Below are 20773 nucleotides of genomic sequence, written 5' to 3' on the forward strand. Positions count from 1 at the left end.
AAGCAAGTAAGTCTTCTAAGGGCATGACTGTCCTTGCCAGTGGAAGGACCTCAATCAACGACGAGATGGAGAGACTCCTTCTACTATGGATTAAAGAGAAGGAAATCGCTGGTGATACTCACGCAATCGGTAATTTCGCACAAGGCGAGTGCCATCTTTGCCGATCTCGTGGAAGCCCAGAGAGACGGCGGAGACGATGGAACGTTGCAGCAAGCCCCACCAGAGTTTAACGCTTCTCATGGGTGGTTTGATCGCTTAAGGAAGAGGACTGGTATTCACCCCGTTGTCAGGAATTGAGAGTCGGCCAGTTTTGTCAAGAAAGCAGCAGACGAATTCCTCGAGAAGTTTGAGGAATTAATTTCCAGAGAAGGCTACATTCCTCAGCAAGTGTTTAACTGTGATGAAACTGGCCTTTTCTGGAAGAAAATGCCCCATCGTACATATATCGCAGCAGTAGAAAAGAAACTTCCTGGCCATAAGCCGATGAAGGACAGACTTACCCTGGGCATTTTGTGCAAATGCCAGTGGGGACTTAAAAATTAAACCCCTACTGGTGTACCACTGAATCCTCGTGCCTTTAAGGCGCAAAATATCACGAAGGATAGGCTCTCGTTATTTTGGAGGTCTAATGCCAAGGCCTGGGTCACGAGGACCATATTTATTGAGTAGGTAAACGTCTGCTTTGGTCCTGCTGTCAAGAAATTTTTAGAAGAGAACAATCTTCCTCTAAAATGTCTCATGGTACTGGACAATGCCCCTGTTCACCCTCCTGGCCTCGAGGCCAACATACATCCGGACTTCTCCTTCATCAAGGTTCTCTATCTGCCACCAAACACCAACCCTCTCCTCCAGCCTATGGACCAGCAAGTGATTGCCAACTTCAAGAAGCTTTACACGAAGCATCTGTTCAAAAGATGTTTCAAAGTGACCGAAAGCAATCAACTCACCCTCCGTGAATTTTGGAAGGGGCATTTTGACATCGTTCAATGTCTGAAGATGATCGATAAAGCTTGGAATGAGGTTTCACGGCGCACCTTGAACTCCTCATGGAAGAAACTGTGGCCAGCTGTTGGGGCAGAACGCGACTTCGAAGGTTTCAAACCTTCACCCGAAGACGAGGCCGTTGATGATCCTGCCCCTGAGGGTGATGCTGGGGAAATATTTTCAATTGGGAGGTCCATGGGGCTTGTTGTCGATGAGGCTGACGTCGATAACCTTATCGAGGAGCACAGGGAGGAGCTTATGACTGAAGACTTGAAGAAGTTTGAGGCAATGCAGTTGACCATCATTCAAGAGGAGCACCACTCTAGTGGTGGCGAGGTTGGGGGGGAGACAGAAGAAATGACATCAGCAGAAATAAGGGAAGCTATCGGTTGGTGTGAAAACCTTAGTAGATTCATTGTAATAAAAAAAACACCCAGAAAAACTTCTCACAGGTCGTCTTATGGAGAGTGTTAATAACAGGTGCATAAGTCATTTTAGAAATATTTTGAGGAGTCATCAGAAACAGGCTTCTTTGGATAGATATTGCTCCAAAAGAAGTGTCAGAAAGCATATATGATATGAGTGATTCTAGTAAAAATGCTAGAAAAGAGTAAAGTGAAGATGAAGAAATGCTACGGTATAAAATTAAGTTCTAGAAAAAAGAATTAATAAAAAAATTTCAAAAGAAAAAATGATAAAAAAAAAACATTTTTAATTGCGTTTAATAAAAATAAATCTATTATTAAGTGTAACGTAATTAGCATTGATATGTTCCTATATCTGCCGTCTCCTCCCCCCTCTGGCTCCACCGTCTACCAGCTCAAGTCACGTCACTCCAAAGGTGAATAAAATTTAATTTTTTCTTTATACAGTATATTTTTTGTTTATAATGTTATTTAATTATATACAGTACATGTATATTATAAATAAGTAGTACTTGCTATACTATTTTGTTACTAATTTTTAATATGTATATAAAATTTTGATGTTTTTACCTGGGGTTTTGCATGCTCTAGCTAATTCTATTGCCCGCCATACGAAGATTTCACCTTACGATACCAACTCCGGAACAGATTAATGTTGTATGGTGGGGGTCTACTGTATTACTGTAGTTGCAGTATTGTCACTTTATTGATATAATTTTACTTTTAAATGTGTTGTTCCATATTCATACATAACATAAATAGTTTTATGACAAACTTTTTTTCCTCATTATCCAATGATTTCAGAGAAGCTAGGGGTGAAAGAGGGATATTTCATTTAGTTCCGCAGCTGAGCTCACCTGAACGAGAAAGGAACTTCCTGCGCTTAGTCGCTGAACTTTTAATCTCCAGGTGCCTTCCTCCAGAATACTCAAAATGCACACCATTGCGAACTCTTTTAAAAGAGCTTCTAGCTTGTAAAGGTAAGCTAATCAGATGTACGAGTTGTATTAGCATTGAAAGAAAATTAAAATCTCTGGCTTTGAAGGATTCACTTATGGTATAATTAGCATCTTCATTCAGATCTTCTGCCTGTTCTGTATGAGGAAGAAAAGTGGATGGGTCTCTTAGGTGTTAGATGTTTAATATACTCAGGGATACAGTGGTGCATCAGTTTACGGGTTTAATTCGTTCTGGGAGCAAGCTGACAAACTAAATTACTAGTAAACTAATACCTTTAAAATTTTTTCATTAAGAAATAAAGGAAATTCACTCAATGCATTCCACATACAAATAAATACACTTATGTACTAATTTTTAATGGTTTATAATGCTAATTATTGAACAATTCATAACCCCAAATTACAAAAAAGAATATAAAATAATAATTCCAAATAAAAGATAAAAATACATAGTACAAAAAAAAAATTAACTCATTGAAATAAGATGACAAAGTTATTATATGGCAACACTTCTTACTGGTCTCATACAAAGCAGTTAAGGGTGTCTGCGTTATTTCTCATGCTGGCATGATGGAGCATGTACATGCTGTTCTAGTAGTATCAATAGATGGCTGAATTGAGGCTACCCTGCTTGTGAAACTTCCCAGTAAGCCTGCATAGTACCTATACAGGTACATTTATTTTGTACCTCAAATCATAATTACCATAATACTGTAATTTTTCATTTCCCATCTTAAAAAACTTTTGACCATTTCCCCTTCTACAAAATACCTATCTTTCCTCTTCTCTTCTCTATCAAAAAATCTAATTTTTTTTTTTACCAAGGATTCTTGCTGGTTTCTTTGATAGACCTAGTTTAAAAACTGAAAGCACACATACACAAAATTTCAGTGTATACAGTACTGTATGTATTTTATTCATAAAGCCATATCTCCATTCATATCAATATTTAAAGCATATCAATTTGGGACTTGCAGATACTACTGTATATCAATACACTCATGAAAAATGTGCAGAGCTAAATTATTGCTCGCTGATCGATGCAATACTTGTAATCCAATTTAAATTTGTATGCTTATATACTGATATGCTTGTTTTCAGTTACAGTACTCATAAACTGAGAACTAATGCATTCAGTTTTATCTTTGAAAAATACATTATTTGTTTTGATTTTTAGATATAGTATTTTATTTTAAATATCGTTTGCTCCATCACTAAATACACACCATTTTGTTCTTTATAGGGAATATACTATTAGCGAGGCTGGAAACTTATCACAAGACTTTTAATGAGGTATAACTACCCACTACTAGTTAGTGGGGGCATGGGGTAGTACCAGCTACCCCACTCACACACACCTGTACTATGTCACCACTTTTGCATTTGGCTCGGGGGAGTGAGGATGTTGCGTTCTCTCTCCCCATTAACAAAACTGGCTTTGACTTTTCTCATTTTGGAGTTCTTGAGTTTTGGGGTTCCCGTCTTGCCGGCTTGCCTGGCCTTGAAGGTCAGCAGTGCAGCACATTATTTCGACTTCTGAGACTGTTCCCCATTCCCTTCGTCCTGCATGAAGAGTTTCTCTGCTTGTAGGATTCTCTCCTTGTATCGAGTGTCGGGAGTGACCATCCTCCCACTGGGTGAGATTGGTAGGTGGCGAAGAGGAAGTCTAAAGGGATTTTTCTCTTTCAGGGTCTTCCTCGAAGGAAAAGAAACTCCGACTTCCTTCGTCATCAGCTCGATCCCTCCACTCTGACTCTGCTCGCTCGTTCTCATCTGGAGGATGGTCAAGCGAGAGTGATGACGGCTCTAGAGGTAATGCACTGATAGAGCTCTTTAGACCCACGGGCAACCTGCAGGTGCGGACATCGTTGCTTTCCATTGCAAAGCAACGGCATCCACCTCTGTGGAAGTCTCTCCCATTGCCGCTTATGGAAACTCCTGCTTTCCTTGGGCTTTCGGGTCTCCCCTACTAAGGAATGCTTCATCGAAAGTACTACAGTTAAGGGCACTGCGGGAGTGCATATCTGCCTCCCTAAGAATTAACCACGGTTATTCTTTTTGAGAATCTGGAGATAATGCACCAACAGTTTTCTCATGCCCCTAGTGGCAGCCCTCTTTGCCCTTGTTCCTTCTAATCTGGGGGTACGAGGGCACCCAGTGCTCCTCGGAGTTATCAGTCAGGGTTTCTCCCTTATTCCTCCTAATGCTGGAGTACAAGGGTGACCCAGAAGCTGCTTGTACAAAAGCAGTTTCGATTGGGGCTCCTCAGAGTTACCACTCAGGGTTTCTCCCTCATTCCTCCCAATGCTAGAGTATGAGGGTGATTCAGAAACTGCTTGAACATAAGTACTTTCAATTGTGCTACTAGGAGTTACCGGTTGGGTTTTTTTCCTCGTTCCTCCTAATGTTAGAGTACGAGGTTGACCTAGAAGCTGCTTGAACAAAAGCAGAGTTTCAACTGGTGTTATCAGTTACCAGTCAGGATTTTCCCTCCTTCCTCCACATGCTGGAGTACGACAGTAACCCACAAACTAGCTGCGGCTATGTTTCACAGGTTGTTCTTGATATTGACCTTAAACTTGAGCTCACATCGTGAGGTCTGCCTCCAGGTGCTTGACAACTTCCCCTTCTGAGGAAAAGTTAATCTCCACCAGGTGTTGGGAAACTATCTCTCCTGAAGGAGAGTTACCCTCCACCAGTCACTGTCTAGCCATCTTCCCACTTGCTGGGAGAATTGCCGACAGCAGCAACAGGGATTGGTCACCTTTCCTGCGTGCGGGAGAGACTGCCCTCCCTCCGAACTGTCATGGTACAAAACGAGTTTTGTTAGCAGCCTGCCGACTGCTTGCGGTCGCTGTCTTTCCCATCGACGAGTTTCGTTAAGGGTTATTGCCGACATCAGGCCTTTGGGTAAAACAAAGTTCCATGCTTTAAGAGTCAAGCCCTTCAGGACCTGCACCTCAGGGTTTCAACCTCATAAGAGTTAGAAACTGCTGTTCTTCAAGCCCAGCACAGCTTTTTTTGTTTCCTTAGGAGGGGATGACTTATGGCTACTTGCAAACCCCTAGTGAGGGGGTGGGATGACCAGGAGTTCTTTGCAAAGACATAAGTTTCACAGAGAAGTCATGCGCAGTGTTGCATACCCATCCACTCAGCTCCACTGAGGTGGTTTGGCAAGCTCTTCTGTTTGACAGAGGTTTGCGAACAACCCAGGTTGCTCGTCTTGGTACCTATTGCGAGTTTGCGAGACCCTTCTCACCAGCTCGCAGAGTACCCTTACGAGGAAAAGCTTGGTTTTCCTTCGGTATGTTAAACAGAAAAACCTTTTTCAAGTCTTACTCATGCTGCCAAATACAGGAGCATGTTGACTACTTGACAGACCCCCTCCGGGAGTGATGATGAGTGATCGTCGCATGCATGAACGAACAGACCCTCGCAGTTCAAACGCTGAAGACGCAAAACACCTCTACTCCTTGAGAGAGCTCACCCAGACACTAATCGTAATCGATGTGCACGGACGAGCTCCTCTCACTGACCAGACCTGCACAACTACAGTTGTTCACCAACAGCCCCTTAGTGAGGTTCTACTTCAGTTGCGCATGCAGTCTCACCGTTACGATGTCAAGGAGGTGTTTAACTGCGGCAATAGGATCCCCATCAAGGTTTTTGCCGCAGAGGGGAATGCCTGCTGACCGCTTGCGACCACTGCAACCTACCGGCATGTGTCTTGTTAGACATAATCTTGTGGGGTTATTAACCCAGATATGAATCCTTTCCGACCGCTTGTGGCCGCGACTTCCCTCTGTACTTTGGAGAACACCAAGTCTTGTGAGACATAACCTCTTACTACTCCTCCCTTTAGGATAATAAACTCTTCAGAACTCTCACTTTGTGCCAGCCTCCGGTCCATTGCGATCTCGGCCTCGCCCTGTCATGCCCTCAGGGCTCAACAGTCTTGTGAGACGTAACCCTTTGATGTTATTCCCAGAAGCCTCTATTCCCAATGGTATACAATCAGCTCAGGCTTACGTTTACGAACAATAACATAACATACAAGTATTCGTTTCCTTGCAAGTACACCTGTCCCGCCCACGAGGTGGCTGGGCAAGTGCCTAACATCGACACAGGTCTGAACAGTGAACACTTCGCTTGCAGCATGTGCTCCTTGTAGCATACGCATGCCTACGAACTTGTTCACAATGCTAGGGCTAATCAACGATCTTTTCCTTGGGAGCAATGTTGTGCTTCTGTTCACACAGTGTTCCTGCAAGTGACTCAAGGTGCTACCTCAGGGGTGTGCACATCATGGAAATGTGTTCACGATGGTGAAACTTGTAAATAGCACTAACCCTGAATAGGGAAGGTACGATTTGACACACCTACATGCGAGCGAGCCAGCTAATACAGTTACCCCGCTATTCACGAATCAAAATTCACAAAATCACAGATTCATTTTCTGTAGATCATATTTACTAAATATTCAAGACAATTTTATATATTTGCGAAATATTTTTCTTTCATTACAGTAAATAAATAAGGGATTTTGACGAAGAAGAGTGATATAGGAGCAGGATTCGTTGTCCGTGTCTGATGCAAGTCTGAGGACATCATTCAGAGACCAAGAGACCTTTTGTGGGCGAACCGAAGGTCGAAGCCTAGCACATGCTTTTGGAATAGATGAGAAATAAGAATCCGCCAGGTTAATGTTAAACCCAACCAGGAAGACCTTTCTCAAAGCTGACTTAATGGTGGTTATAGTGCTAGCTGCTAGGCCTTTGTCAAATATGGACCTAAAGAAGGAGATGGCTAAATTAGGAGTCATAACAGTATGGTCTGAATTCTTTAAGAAATCTGCTAGTTTCTTAACTGCCGAATCATATTGGCGAATCGTAGAGTCCCTTTTGTCTGATTCTATAAAGAGGACATTATCCGGGTCGATGTTCGCATCCTTACGAGCCGCAAACTTCATGAAATCCACAAAGTTAGGGTTTTGGCTATCCTTGAGGAATCTGACACTGTCCGAGTTTGGACCACTTGGTTCAGTTTGGGGAATGGGATCCGGAAGGGACGGAGCTTCAACTCGAGGAGGAGAGGAAACCAACTGCTCTTTGGCCAGTGAGGTGCCACTAAGGCCACTGCCCCGTGGAAGGAGCGGAGTTTGTGTAAGACTTTCAGTAGAAGATTCACTGGTGGGAATAAGTAGATCTCATGTCAATGGTTCCAATCCAGGGTTAATGCGTCCATGGCATAAGCCTGAGGGTCCAGGTTCGGGGTCACATAACAGGGGAGTTTGTGATTGAGTTGGGTCGCGAATAGATCTACCTGGAGACCTGGAACCAGCCTGAGTATCCACCGGAAGGAGTGTATGTCTAGGGACCATTCTGATTCCAGTGGTTTTGTCCTGGATAATGAGTCTGCTATCACATTCTGGACTCCTGCTAGGTGAGTTGCTGACAGGAACCAGTTTTTGTCGGCTGCCAAGGCGAAGATAGTGACCAGGATCTGATTCAGGTTGGGTGACTTGGATCCCCCTCTGTTGAGGCAGTGTACTACTGCTGTGCTGTCTGAGACCACTCTGATGTGGGTCGACCTCGGAGGAGAGATTCTCTTCAGGGTCAAGAACACTGCCATGGCTTCGAGAACATTGATATGGAACTGCTTCATGGCAGGTGACCAAGAGCCTTGAAACATCTGATGTTGGGAGTAACCCCCCCATCCACTCAGAGACGCGTCGGTATGAAGTGTCACTTGTGGAGAGGGGAACTGTAGAGGAACCGATTTGGAGAGGTTCCTCCGTTCAGACCATGGTCGTAGTCTCATTTTTAAGACAGAGGGGATCTTCGAGATCTTGTCTCTCAAAGGTATTATCGCTCTCTTTCTCCAAACTCGATTGATGTCTTTGAGTTTGGCTTTTAATAGGAGATCGGTCAGTGAGGCAAATTGGAGAAGGCCGAGGATGCGTTCTAGAGCTCTTCTGGACACCTGTTTGTGCTTGAGAAAGTTCCTGACCTTGGAAGCTATCTCCCTTACCTTCTTGGGAGGAAGGGAGAGCCTGTGCTTTGAAAGGTCCTACCGGATGCCTAACCATTTGAAGTGGCTTGATGGTTGCAGGCGAGACTTTCGGAGATTGACTTGGAATCCCAGTTTGGCGAGAAAGTGAATTACCTTCGACGTAGCTCTGTTGCATTCCTGGGTCGACTGGGCCCAAATGAGCCAATCGTCCAGATAGGCGATGATCTGCATCCCTTGGTTTCTGAGTTGTTCGAGCACCGTCTCTCCCAGTTTCGTGAATATCCTGGGGGCAATGCTAAGACCGAAGGGCATGACCTTGAATGCAAAGGCTTTCTTGCCGAGACGGAAGCCTAGGTAAGGAGAGAAGTTTCGAGCTACTGGGACATGATAATAGGCGTCGGTAAGATCGATAGAGGTGGTGACGGCCCCACGGGGAAGTAAGGTCCGTACCTGAGAGATAGTCAGCATACGGAACTTGTCGCAGAGGATGTAAGAGTTTAGTTTCGACAAGTCCAGAACTACCCTCAACGCCGACGAGTCTTTCTTCGGGACTATAAACAGGCGGCCTTGGAATTTCAGGGATCGAACCCGTTTGATCGCTTTCTTCTTGAGTAACTCTGTAGTGTACTCTTCCAGGATGGGAGTGGGTCTCTGGAAGAAGGTCACTGGTGGAGGAGGAGATCCCTGTGACCATTTCCAACCCAAGCCCTTGGGTATTATGCTGTGAGCCCATGGACTGAAGGCCCAATGGTCTCGGAAGTGATAAAGTCTCCCTCCTACCGGCAAGACATCATTGGGAGGGAGTGAACCTAGGTCCCCTCCCTCCACGAGCACCCCTTGCTTTAGGTCCGCCTCGCTGACGGAACTGTCCTCTACCTCTGAAGCTTCCTCTCTGGTGTCCACGAAAGGAACCGGAGGATTCGTAGGTAGGGTTGTATGCAGGAGAGGACATCCAAGTGGGGTTGGGCTGTGTACCAGGGGGAGCAGTGAGGTAGACTAATTGCTGAGGGGGAGCTGGTTGTTGAGAAGTCGAAGCAGAGGAAGACTGTGTCGACGAGTTACCCTGGACCGTCTTGTAAGGAATAAATCTCTGCTTCTTCTTGAAGAACGTCTGTTTCTGGGATTCGATCCTTCTTTTGGTCGAGAGACCCCACCTTACTTGCAAATTTTTGTTTGCCCTCGCCGCGTCCTGAAGAACCTTATCAACTTCGTTCTGAGGGAAGAGGTTCTTACCCCAGCAGGAGGACGCTATCAGCCTGTTCGGTTCATGTCTGATGGAGGCCTCAGACAGAACGAACTTCTTGCAACTAACTCGAGCCGACCAGAAGTCATGGAGGTCTATTTGGTAGGACAGCAGCAGGTTCTTTGTGACGACTCTGAACAATGTTTCCTCTGGGTAAACCGATGCTAGGGACTCTATGGAGGTGACGGAGTGGAGGGACCTAGCTAGTCTATTACGGGTCTCGAACTCAGTTTTGAGAAGACTCTCTAGTAATCTGGGGAGCTTCTCAGAGAAAAGAGTAGAGGCACAGTCCGGGTCTAGCTTCCCCACTGTGAAGGTAGAAGACGCGTCGTCCCAGGTTGCAGAGGTACCCGGAATAAGCAATGAGGTGGGGTCCGTCTCCTTGAGAGCCGGCATGGAAGAGCCTTCCTTGATGGCCTGTATTGTCAGCTCTGTGATTTTGTCTATGAGCGGCAAAGAGATGGAGGCCGCCGTCGTAAAAATAGTGTAGGCACCTTTGTGTGGGGTGAGCTTGGAGTTATTACACCCCCACTCTGATAGAGTTCTGGCCCAGATAGCCTGGGCCTGCTCTTTTGGAAATATCACTGTTTCCTTCGGTACCTTGTCCATTTGGACCAATGCATGCTCCTTTAAACGTATGAAGCCATTGAATGGGAATTCTAGCCCCGGGGGTTAGAACTCCAGGTCCTCTAGAGGGCGGGTGCCTATGCCCTCTAGAGTTAGGGAACCATCTAAGAATGGGGCATGCAAGGCAAACCGCCAAGGATTGTTTTTATCGAAGGGAGGTAGCTTCGATGCGTCTGGGGCTGAAGGAGGAGGAATCTGAGTTCCGGAGCGGATCAGAGTAGCCACCATATCCTTAAGCTCTGTCATCGCCCCAGACTGATGTTGAATTTGTTCCCTGACGATATCCCTGACCAGTTCGACGAGGAAGAAGAGTACCTGAAAGCCACCCGTTGGTGGTGTCTTGGATTTGGCAGACTTGGACTTCTTAGGAGTCGCGGTTTTACGGGGAGCAATATGAACATCAGGAGCCGTCGAGGGACCGGTGACGTTGATACTGGCAAAGCTGAAGACTTATAAGTACGTAGTGGCTTCACCTTGGGTCGTACGGGGACAGAGGGATCCCGAGGAGAAGCCTTAGGCTTATCAAAACCGAGAAAGGAAGAGGTAGAAGAAGGAGTAGGAGAGAAAAGGGTTTCCACCAACTCGGCACCACTTACCTGCTCGTCCATGGGTTCTACGTCTATATCTAGATCTGCCACGTTCAGCGGTAAGAGGGGTTTGTCCTCCGCGGAAATGGTTGCTCTGACTTCTTCAATTAAGGGGGCAGCAACTTCCGGAGAGACTGCTGCAGTTGTCGAGCCTGGGAAGAGACGGGAGGCCATGTCTCCATCGAGGAGATAGGGTGCGCCAGACGGGGCATTCCTGCCGAAGCCCGACACCCAAGGACGAAGAGCAGCCCTTGCTGACCGAAGAGAGTCATCATCGGCCTGAAAGATTTGTAGTGATTAGTGATGCAGGAGAGGGATCGCTCTCCGAAATATACCATATATGTAATATTAATGGTCAAATTAATGTCTGCAAAAGATAAACAAGGAACAAAAGGAAAACCACTTACATCATCGTTCAGGAGTATTGAGGACAACTCGTAACAGAGCGAGCACAAATCCGGGAACCAAACCATATAAGAGGCTTGTCCCGGTTCCCGGATAAAGGATATGGCGCAATGTGCATGTGACCGACAGAGGTCATGTCCAACGGGGTCGTTGAACGAGGCAGGGCATCCTTGGGCAGTACAACGGACCTTCTGTAAAAGAGAGGAGACATAAGTCTGGATGTTCCTTGAGACTCTGGTAAGGGATTAAAAATCTACTAACAGAGCTTAGTGTAATGCAACATGCGTGCTTATGGGAATTCAGTGAGTGAGAGCCGGAGCTCCATATTAAAATACATTAAATATATAAGTTCCGGCACCGGAGTGAGCCGGAGTAATGGCAATGGGACTGTATCATTATAAAAGGGATAATAATGAAATAAGAATAAATAATCTAAAGCAATCTGCTGAACCTCTGAGGGTCGGGGAAGCAGTGACAGGCCCGTAAAATAAATATAAAACACAAGCCGTAGCTAAAGGCTAAGGCTAATATAATAGTTAAGCGTATTGGTGATCTCCGGTGAAGCCGGAGGTCGATGAAAGGTCCTGAATAATTCAATTGTGAATAATAATTCAATTTTGAATAACAATGGATATTTGTGTGGATATGGCCGTGGCCTGAGACCGGAGTAAGGGCCACCGGAGGGTCGTATCTAAACAATATGAAGGCCGTCCCAGAGGGTTGTACTGTATTTAAACACTATATAACAATAGTTCCAAACTCATTGAGAATCCCTCATGGCTGAGTAGAACTCAAGGCGGAGTGGAAAAATGTTCAGAGCTACTCCCAAGCCGTAACGGGGAGAGGACGGAACTCGGGACCTATTAAATAACGCTAACTATTGAATAGTAACCATAAACTAAATAACTCGTAAGCTATCATACACCCATAGAGGGAGAGGTGGGGGAGGGAGAACTCATTGAATGCACAAAACGGAAAACGGGAAATCCGCTCACCCACCTGAGGTTAAGAAAGAAAACGAGAGAAAGGGGTAACTCGTGACTAAGAACAGAAAACGGGAACCCCAATCTCTCGCTCCCGTGGTTACAAAATCAGGATCTAATAAGCACACAACACTATTATAAATGTATAATAATAAAATTGTAACATCAAATACAAGACTACGCACGAAGAATAACGTCTGCTAAAATCTAAATTAAAGGGAAATAGTCGACAGACGAACGCCTCGGGGGGCGGGTACTAAACTATAATAAAGCTAGAACGTTATTCTTGTTCGCAGATTGGACTTGCTAGCAAAAAGTACCATGGGAATTAATAACGATAATAATAATGATGGTTCAAAAAGGCATAAGGCCAGGGACTTAACCAAGAACCTAAGTGATAGAGTACCAAACGGGCAAGACTAAGATGAACTCCCAGCAAGACAAGGGAAAAAACAATGGCCGCCGATGACGCGGACGGGCCCAGACGGTAGTGATAAAACAGACTATACTGGGTAGATGACAAAAGCCCGGTACTACAAAAAGCTGTCAAAACAAACTATGGTACTTAACATTGGAATGGGTGAAGATGGAGCTTCGGTCATGACGAAATAAATCCACAAGAGTGAAAAAGCCGAGAGCACAACAATATACACACACGCTAGAAAGTCCAAATTAGAAGGATATTGTTCAGATGGCGCTCGCGTCGGGGCGTGGGTGGCGTGGCTCTGGTAGCATGGCTGGTGCCTCTGTATCGGCGCATCCCTTTGACGAAGGAATTAACTAAATGGAAGACAGCCTGTGAATAGTGGCTTTCACGCGCCTTTGCTTTATACACAACACCCACAAGGTGCTCGCGCGAGGGTAGTAACCTCTGCATTCCATGCTTTTATCTTTCTCTGGTATAATTGGAAGATTTTATCAGAAAAGTGTATTAGAAGGACCCTTTTTCACCGGCCGCCACAGGTCGACCCAGAAAACAGATTGTAACATTTTTTCCTTTTAATCTCGTGCTTATTTATTTACAGTTAATTTTATATTAGTAAGTATATTTTTTAAGTTAAAAACAATGAACTGTACTTTAATGTATGTACGAACGTACAATGCTACTACGCATAACAAACACTTTAGCAATATATTTTTCTTTCATTTTTGGAAATAAATAACAGATCGTAACATATTTTTCCTTTTATTCTAATGATTATTTATTTAGAATTAATTCCATATCAATTAGTACATATCTAAATTGAAAAACACAATGAACAGTACTTTATGGTATGTACGAACGCACAATGCTACTACGCATATCAAACACAGCGATTTTAACCTTTTAATGTCTTGCTTATTTATTTGCATCTAATTTTATATCTATGTACATTTTTGAATTAGAAAACACAATGAACAGTACTGTTTGTATGGTAAACTGTGCTCTCTCTCTCTCTCTCTCTCTCTCTCTCTCTCTCTCTCTCTCTCTCTCTCTCTCTCATAATGCATGGCGCCTCCTTCCATTATTCCTCCAAGGTTGTAACACAGCCTCTGAACAACGGTCGAGTCCAAGCAGCACTGCCACATAAACCTTCAGGAAATGAGAGCAGCTTTTCTGGCTCTCAAGCAATTCCAACAGATTTCAGGTGCTGATGAGTGATAACACCATGAGAAACAAGCAAGGAGATACCTTTTCACAACAACTCTGCCACCTAGATGTAGAAATATTAAGATGGACAGAAAACAACTTGGTTGTCCTACCAGCCGGTTTCATCTTGGGCAATAACAACATCCTAATGGACAATCTGCACAGGACTACCCAGATACTTGGCTTTGAGTGGTCTTTAAATCATCAGATTGCCAAGAAAGTCTTGACTTTGTGGAGTACACTGACGATAGACCTGTTCGCAACGTCTCTCAACCAGTAGCTTTCAGTGTACTGCTCGCCAGTACCAGATCCCCAGGCATTTTGGCAAGATGCCTTCCAACATCAAGGGGACAATCTAGATGTCTATTTGTTCACCCTCTTCTGTCTAGTAAGGAGGCTTCAGAACAAAGTAAGGACATCACCAAATCCATCGATGACCTTCATAGCTCCTATGTGGCAACATGCAGAATGGTTTTTAGACCTTCTACATCTGTTCACAGAGGTGTCGAGGGAGCTCCCTCTACTTTCAGATTTACTCAAACAGCCAAACACAAAGATTTATCACAAGGCAGTAACTTCGCTACGTCTTCACACCTGGAGGTTGTCCAGCATCTCTTGAAGAGAGGTTTTTTGCATACAGTGGCAAAATGGATGTCTGGATACCTCCAGGAATCGTGTTACGCCGTCTACCAAGTGAAGTGGGCAATCTTTTGTGGTTGGGTCATGGAAGGGATATTGCTCTTCTCGATGCCACTATCCCAGTGATAGCGGAGTTCTTGTTATACCTTCAGGAAGAAAAACTCTGTTCGGTCTTGGGAGTGAAAAGTTACTGCTCAGCCTCGAGCCTTGCCTTTACATTGGATGGAATTGTCTCTCCTCATATGGATTCAAACGTATCTGCTCTCAGCCGGAAGTCAGAATACCTTCTTGGAACATAGTTAGCGTACTACGGGCCTTGAAAGGAGCACTATATGAGCTGCTGCATCAGTCATCAGACTCCGCTTGATGCTTAAGACGGTCTTCCTTCTTGCCTTGGCCTCTGCCAAGAGTCAGTGAATTGCATGGTCTTTCTTACGACATTGTTCATTCAAGGGGATGAGGGCAAGTAACTACCAACTTTGTTCTTGAGTTCCTTGCTAAGACTCAAAATCCGGCTATGGCTGATCATAGATTCGGGCCCTTGTGGATTGAGTCTCCATACTGTAACTGACTCACCCAGACCAATTGTTACTTTGCCCTGTGAGAACTTTAAGGAGTTATCTTAAACGAACTGGAAGAGCTCACCCACACGTCAACAAACTACTAGTGAATACTGGCAGGGTCAAGAGGAGTCACCAAAAATAAGATTACTTCTTGGATTCAATAGGTCATAGATCAGGCCTTGAATCCAGACTCTCAACAGGGTCATAGACCCAGAGGTCACGATGTTAGGGGCATCAGTACGTTCCTAGCATTCAGAAAGAGCTACACTGTGGCGCAGGTACTTCAAGCAGGTTTTTGGATACATTCTCCATAGGTTCTGTGATGGCTGCACAACAAGTTTAAGATGCCTCAGCTCCTTTGCAGGGCAAGTGGCAGTTGGTTGAGGGCAGGCATTACCCAGGATTAGTCTGGGATGAATGGTAGAGAGAATGGTATCATCTTCCTTCATCTTCCCCTCTCTTGGGGCACAGCACCTATGGACGTCCTCCATTTGCAGGTAATAACTATATCCCTTGTGTAGCCTGATATATATGAAATATATTTGTTGTCCCCGGTCTCCCTGTGAGGGGGAGTCGGGTAATGTCTAGGTTAAGTAAGCAGAGTTACACTTCAAGAATCCTTCCCTAGTCAAGTCACAATGTTTAGTTCTCACACACATACCGATTGCCCAGGCCGTCAGCTCTCGCAAATACTCGATAGTTAGCGAGGTGTTAGGGTGCCTCAATTAAGCCCATGCAAAGCAAAGAGTCACACCCCAGGTCATGTTACCAGCCAGTTGGTTAGGACTTCCACCCACTTAAGGGTGAGTCTCTATAGTAAGGAGAAAAATGGTTTGTATTAGGTGTTGGAACAAATGGAAAATTTGGAAGTACTGTAATTTGTATTTTTCTAATTATACAAACCTTAAGCTCTTTACTCATACTGGCGTGGCATCACCTATCCCCCTCTACTGTAAATCCTGCTGTCAATCACAAGTGACGTTATATCACTGGTCTACCCCCTGCTCATTAGTGGCAGGTTGTTATACCTTGATAAAAGGTTTCAGCTTTTGCTGAAATATATATCCACAGTAAAGAGCTTAAGTTTTGTATATATAGGAAAAATACAAATTATTTAAAAATTTGTCATATTTCTCCCATTAGAGAGATTAGGATTGCTGATGATATACCTACAGTGCCAGAGTCACAAAATAACTTTTATTTTTTCCTAATGTTCCTTTCATTCAACTTCATACTACAATGGTTGGAAACCACAGTCCACAGAATGTATTATATTACCAAGCAATTCAGTGTTTCTTTTTTTTATTTGGATTAGGTATCTTTGGTTTTGTGTGACTTCTTTGTATGGGGCTCTATGCTTTTTGGGTCATAATTAAATAAAGAATTTATAGTACTCATATTTTATTTCACTAAATAAAATGTAAGCATTGGGAGAATGTGAGAAACACATCACTACAAGAGGAAAAACTGAGTGAGAATGGGTGCACCAAGAATATGACACTTTCTCGAGTTGTTTAGCAGTGAAGTGATATATCCTCAGTTTTTTTTTTTTTACATTGCAGTCTTTGAGCCCATGATAGATAGAGTTTGTGACCCTGATTGGATTAATCAACGCTTGGTGTCATATTTACGACAGCAACATGCAGCAGAAGAGCTGCATCGACGGACATACATGTACGCTGCCAGCTATGAAGATTTCATCACTTTAATCCACGAATCAACTGATATTCATGACCTTGAGCACCTAAGGTAATGTTATATTCCTTTGTAATTGCATATATTTTTGTGATTTAGTAGTGTATGTATTAGCTCTTATCTTATTTAAGTTTATCCTTATACATACTGTATTTTATATAAAATATTGCATTATCATGTAGAATTTTTATTTTATTTTTTGCACTTATAAACGATTGAGAAAGGACTTTTTCATGTTTATGCATTTTGTAGCTACTGTACAAAAAGAAGTTTAGGGTTCTAAAATATTCCTCACTTAGCTTTACATTAGGGACATTCTTTTCTTATCTACAGAGAATTATTAGAAAAGACGTGTGATTGGTAGGGTCATCAAATCTTTAGTATTTTGACTAATAATCTCATAATTTAAGTACAATTAATTCTTTCTACATTCACCTGATGTTTATGTGGCTGCATTTTTAAAACTAGTTAAATGTTGACATAAATGTGCCAAAAAAATGTTAAATTTCTAATTTTCTCTCTCTGTAATATTCTTGCCCATCTACTGGAGTTTTGAATTTATATGGCTGTTTCAGGAAATAAAGAGTGCTTGGGTACACTACAATGGTATTAAGTTTTCAATCTGTAAGTAGAAACATGTTTAACAACCTCTTGATATCACTAGTCGGGAGGACAAAGGGGCCTCATAGGAACTTCAGGCAAGCATAGATATAAATAATTATATTAGTATTAAACTTCTGTTTATTTCTATGAACCTCCCCTGATGTCCGTATGACTGACTCCCACACTCCTATGTAAGTGAGATAGTGAAGGAAAAGGAGAGGAAATCTTATTCCATTGACTAAATAACTATACCAACACCCATGGAGGTAAAAAACTCGGTATCGCCACAGAGAAGTTCAATAATTAAAAATTCCTTGCAAATAACCTTTCAATACTGTACAGTACTCGTCACTGAACTGCTGCCAAAACTCTTTCCTAAAAAAAGATTCCTACAGAAATTATGCCAGGTATCTGCACTTAATATCACTAGATCACTAATTCATAAAGACAGCATCCCTGGAGAGAGGATACCCAGTAATCCTAACCCAACAAAACAAATTGTTTTTCTTCTCGTCTAAATAAAACTTAATGGCTCTAAGTCTAATGGAAGAAAGAAGTTTAGTTTCTGACCTACACCTGACCTTTTTCTCCTAAGACAGAATATGGAAAAAATGAGGAAGACCTTTCATCTTAAAATCATTTTTACCCTGGAACTTCCATGGTACTGTATTTGAACCACACTGAATAACTACAGTATTCTATTTAAGTAGATATACAGTAGAAGTCTCCTTATTAGGGAGGATGGTAAGAAATGTAAACCTATAACTTTTAATAGCAAAATACTTCAGACTGTATACCCTGGTAATGATATTAATTCCTCTGTGACCATCTGTTGCCATACATAAACCTAGCCTACCCATGAGAATCTTTTTTTTTCAGGTTGATAGAAGTCAAGAATGGAGGCAACACCTTTGCACCTCTTTAGGTCCCCTTCTTTTAACTTTCTTGTAACTATGTTTCCCAAGGAAGTAAGCACTAGTGACAATGCAGAGAAGAAGAGAATAATGTCCATTGAATTAAACCATGAAATTAACGAGAAAAATGAGCAAGGTGTGTAAGTAAAGGACTTGGGCAGGCAGTACGAATGCTCAACATCTACGATCTGCATGATTTTGAAGCAGGAGTCGCTTAAAGGGAGAACTAAACAGATCTCCTTGGACAGGTTTATTAAGAAAAGGCCTTTAGTTCAAAGCGAGAAAAGTGTGGCACCAAAACCCAAAAACTAAAGAAAATGAAGACAATGACAAAAATTAAGATAAGCAAAGATATAAAAAACTAGAAATAAAATTACAAATTTTATATAATTTGTATTTTCCCTAGCTATATAAACCTGAGTCATTTATATGGGGCTACTACTAATCATATTTCCTACGACCGGCCAATCAAAATTTTGGTTGACTGCATCATGCTTCATGTTAGGTAAGCCCAGCGCATGCACAAGAGCATGCAGGGTTGCTCATCGTGTCTCCTCATAACACTCACTTGGTCAAAGAATTGCAGGGCAGCTGAAGCGAGACCTGTGGTAAATGACTCGTGTTTGTATAGCTAGGAAAAATACAAATTATATAAAATTGCAGTTTATAACTACGCAGATACAAACATCTGAGTCATTTATATGGAGAGTCTTCGTTAAGAGTGAGGAAGTCTGTGAAGTGAAGAGGTAAACTCTTCCTATCTGGAAGATCTAATTACAATAAGTAATAGCATCAGATGAATGTGAATCATAGAGAATAGTGTAGTCAACTCGTAACGAGGCAAGGCCAACCTTTCGATTCTTGAGAGGTAAAACCCTTCTCTGATACAGTAACTAACAATAATAGTAAGTGATCTAAGAGAACCACTAGGGAACAGAGTAGCCAGCTCATAATGAGACAAGGCTGCTCATTCAGTTCCTAAATGGTAGTCTTTGCTAGGGGTGAAGTGGTGTGAACATCAAGTGTTTTATAATAAACAGGAGGGCAATTTTTAGTATATCAATGAATACTAAAGAAATTGAGGCACACTTACTTGCATTGGGGTGAAAAAATCCAAGCAGGCTTCAAGTCCAATGAAGATCATTATCCGCTTCAATGCTCTTCCTATCCAAAAATGTTGGAATAATGAGGCCTGGGGCTGGAACTGGTGCATGTCCTGGGAGAACTGTCAGTTAGGTCACAATACTGTAGTGTTGTTATCACGACGCCCATTGAGATAATGTCCAACGACTTGAATGTTCCATTTTTAAGGTAAGTGTTAATGGTAGGTTTTCTTTCTATCTACCAGTTTGAGGAATTGTATTAATGCATGCTTTCGCAGAATGCTGAGGCTGCAGCAAACCCACATATCACGTGCTCAAGGGGGTTCCCTAGCGACGCTTCCCCTGAGGATAAATAGGCTCTTATGATAGTTTCTCTCTATGAAAAAAAAAAAGATGGTGCTCCTGAAAACTTTCTATCAGTGTTCCAAAGCTCACAAACAATGTGATTTTGGAGACTAATATAATCAAGTGGTTTTGCAGAACGCTAAGGTTGCAGCAAGCCCATCTAGATCGTATGCTCGAAGAGGGTCCCTAGTGACGCTGTATAGCTGTTTGGGTTCTGCCCAAAACTCACAAACCAAGTGGTTTTTGGGACAAGTAATATCGATTGGTTTTGCGGAATCCTAAGATTGCTGCTAGTTTACTTAAATCATGTGCTCGAGGGGGCGTCCCTAGAGATGCCTCCCCTATGGATGCACAGGTTCTTCTAATATTCTTCATACTTGGAGAAAGGAAGTGTCACTGACTACCTTCCTCTGGAGCAGTTAGAGCTCTTGAACATAAATAGGGGAGCGATATGTCTCAGCTACTTGTTCTGTCAGAAACTTGCACTGCTCTACAGAACAGAATAACTAGTTGTTTGTATGATCAGGAACCTCTTTGAGAGACAATATCGTGAGAGAGGTAACATGAGATCTTTTCTAGCCTGAATCTAGATTGTTCATTGAACCAGAGACGGGACCTTTTTGATGTCATGTTATTGAGGGGTGTCCATAGCGAATCTTCCCCTGGAGATAGTAATTTCATGTTAGGAATGTCCATATTTAGGAAGAACTTTACTTCTGATCTGAGGGCATCAACAGGAGAACATCCTTAGTATCCCTAGGCTGGGATGTTGGAGCACTCTGTTTGTCCCTGGACTTCTTGAGAGACAAGCTTGTGAATAAGTCAGTGTTGGAGCACTCTGTCCATTCCTGGACTTTTGAGAGGGAAGCTTGAGAAAAGTTCAAGTAAAAATCCCCCATATCTGATTCTCATTTCAAAATGGAGAATATGATCTCCCCAGGAAATATAGCATTTCTATGTTGGGTTTCTAGGGGAAGGAGACCCTGCAAGTAGGCTCTTTTGGGCTCAAGCCATGACGTCCTGATGGAAGGTTCCTTCAGTAGCTTCCTGAGGGTA

General features: G+C 43.0%; 1 protein-coding gene across 2 annotated transcripts in view; it reads left to right on the top strand.

Moving 5' to 3' along the window:
- The window catches only part of snz (snazarus), a 264501-nt gene that overhangs the window by 116237 nt on the left and 127491 nt on the right, over window positions 1–20773 (top strand). For both annotated transcript variants that reach the window (XM_068383069.1, XM_068383070.1), the window contains exons 5-6: window positions 2214–2389; window positions 16620–16806. In XM_068383069.1, coding sequence (XP_068239170.1) covers window positions 2214–2389; window positions 16620–16806 — 363 coding nt within the window. The remainder of the gene's footprint in view (window positions 1–2213; window positions 2390–16619; window positions 16807–20773) is intronic.

The sequence above is a fragment of the Palaemon carinicauda genome, chromosome 11 (assembly GCF_036898095.1).
Source record: "Palaemon carinicauda isolate YSFRI2023 chromosome 11, ASM3689809v2, whole genome shotgun sequence".
Taxonomy (NCBI): domain Eukaryota; kingdom Metazoa; phylum Arthropoda; class Malacostraca; order Decapoda; family Palaemonidae; genus Palaemon; species Palaemon carinicauda.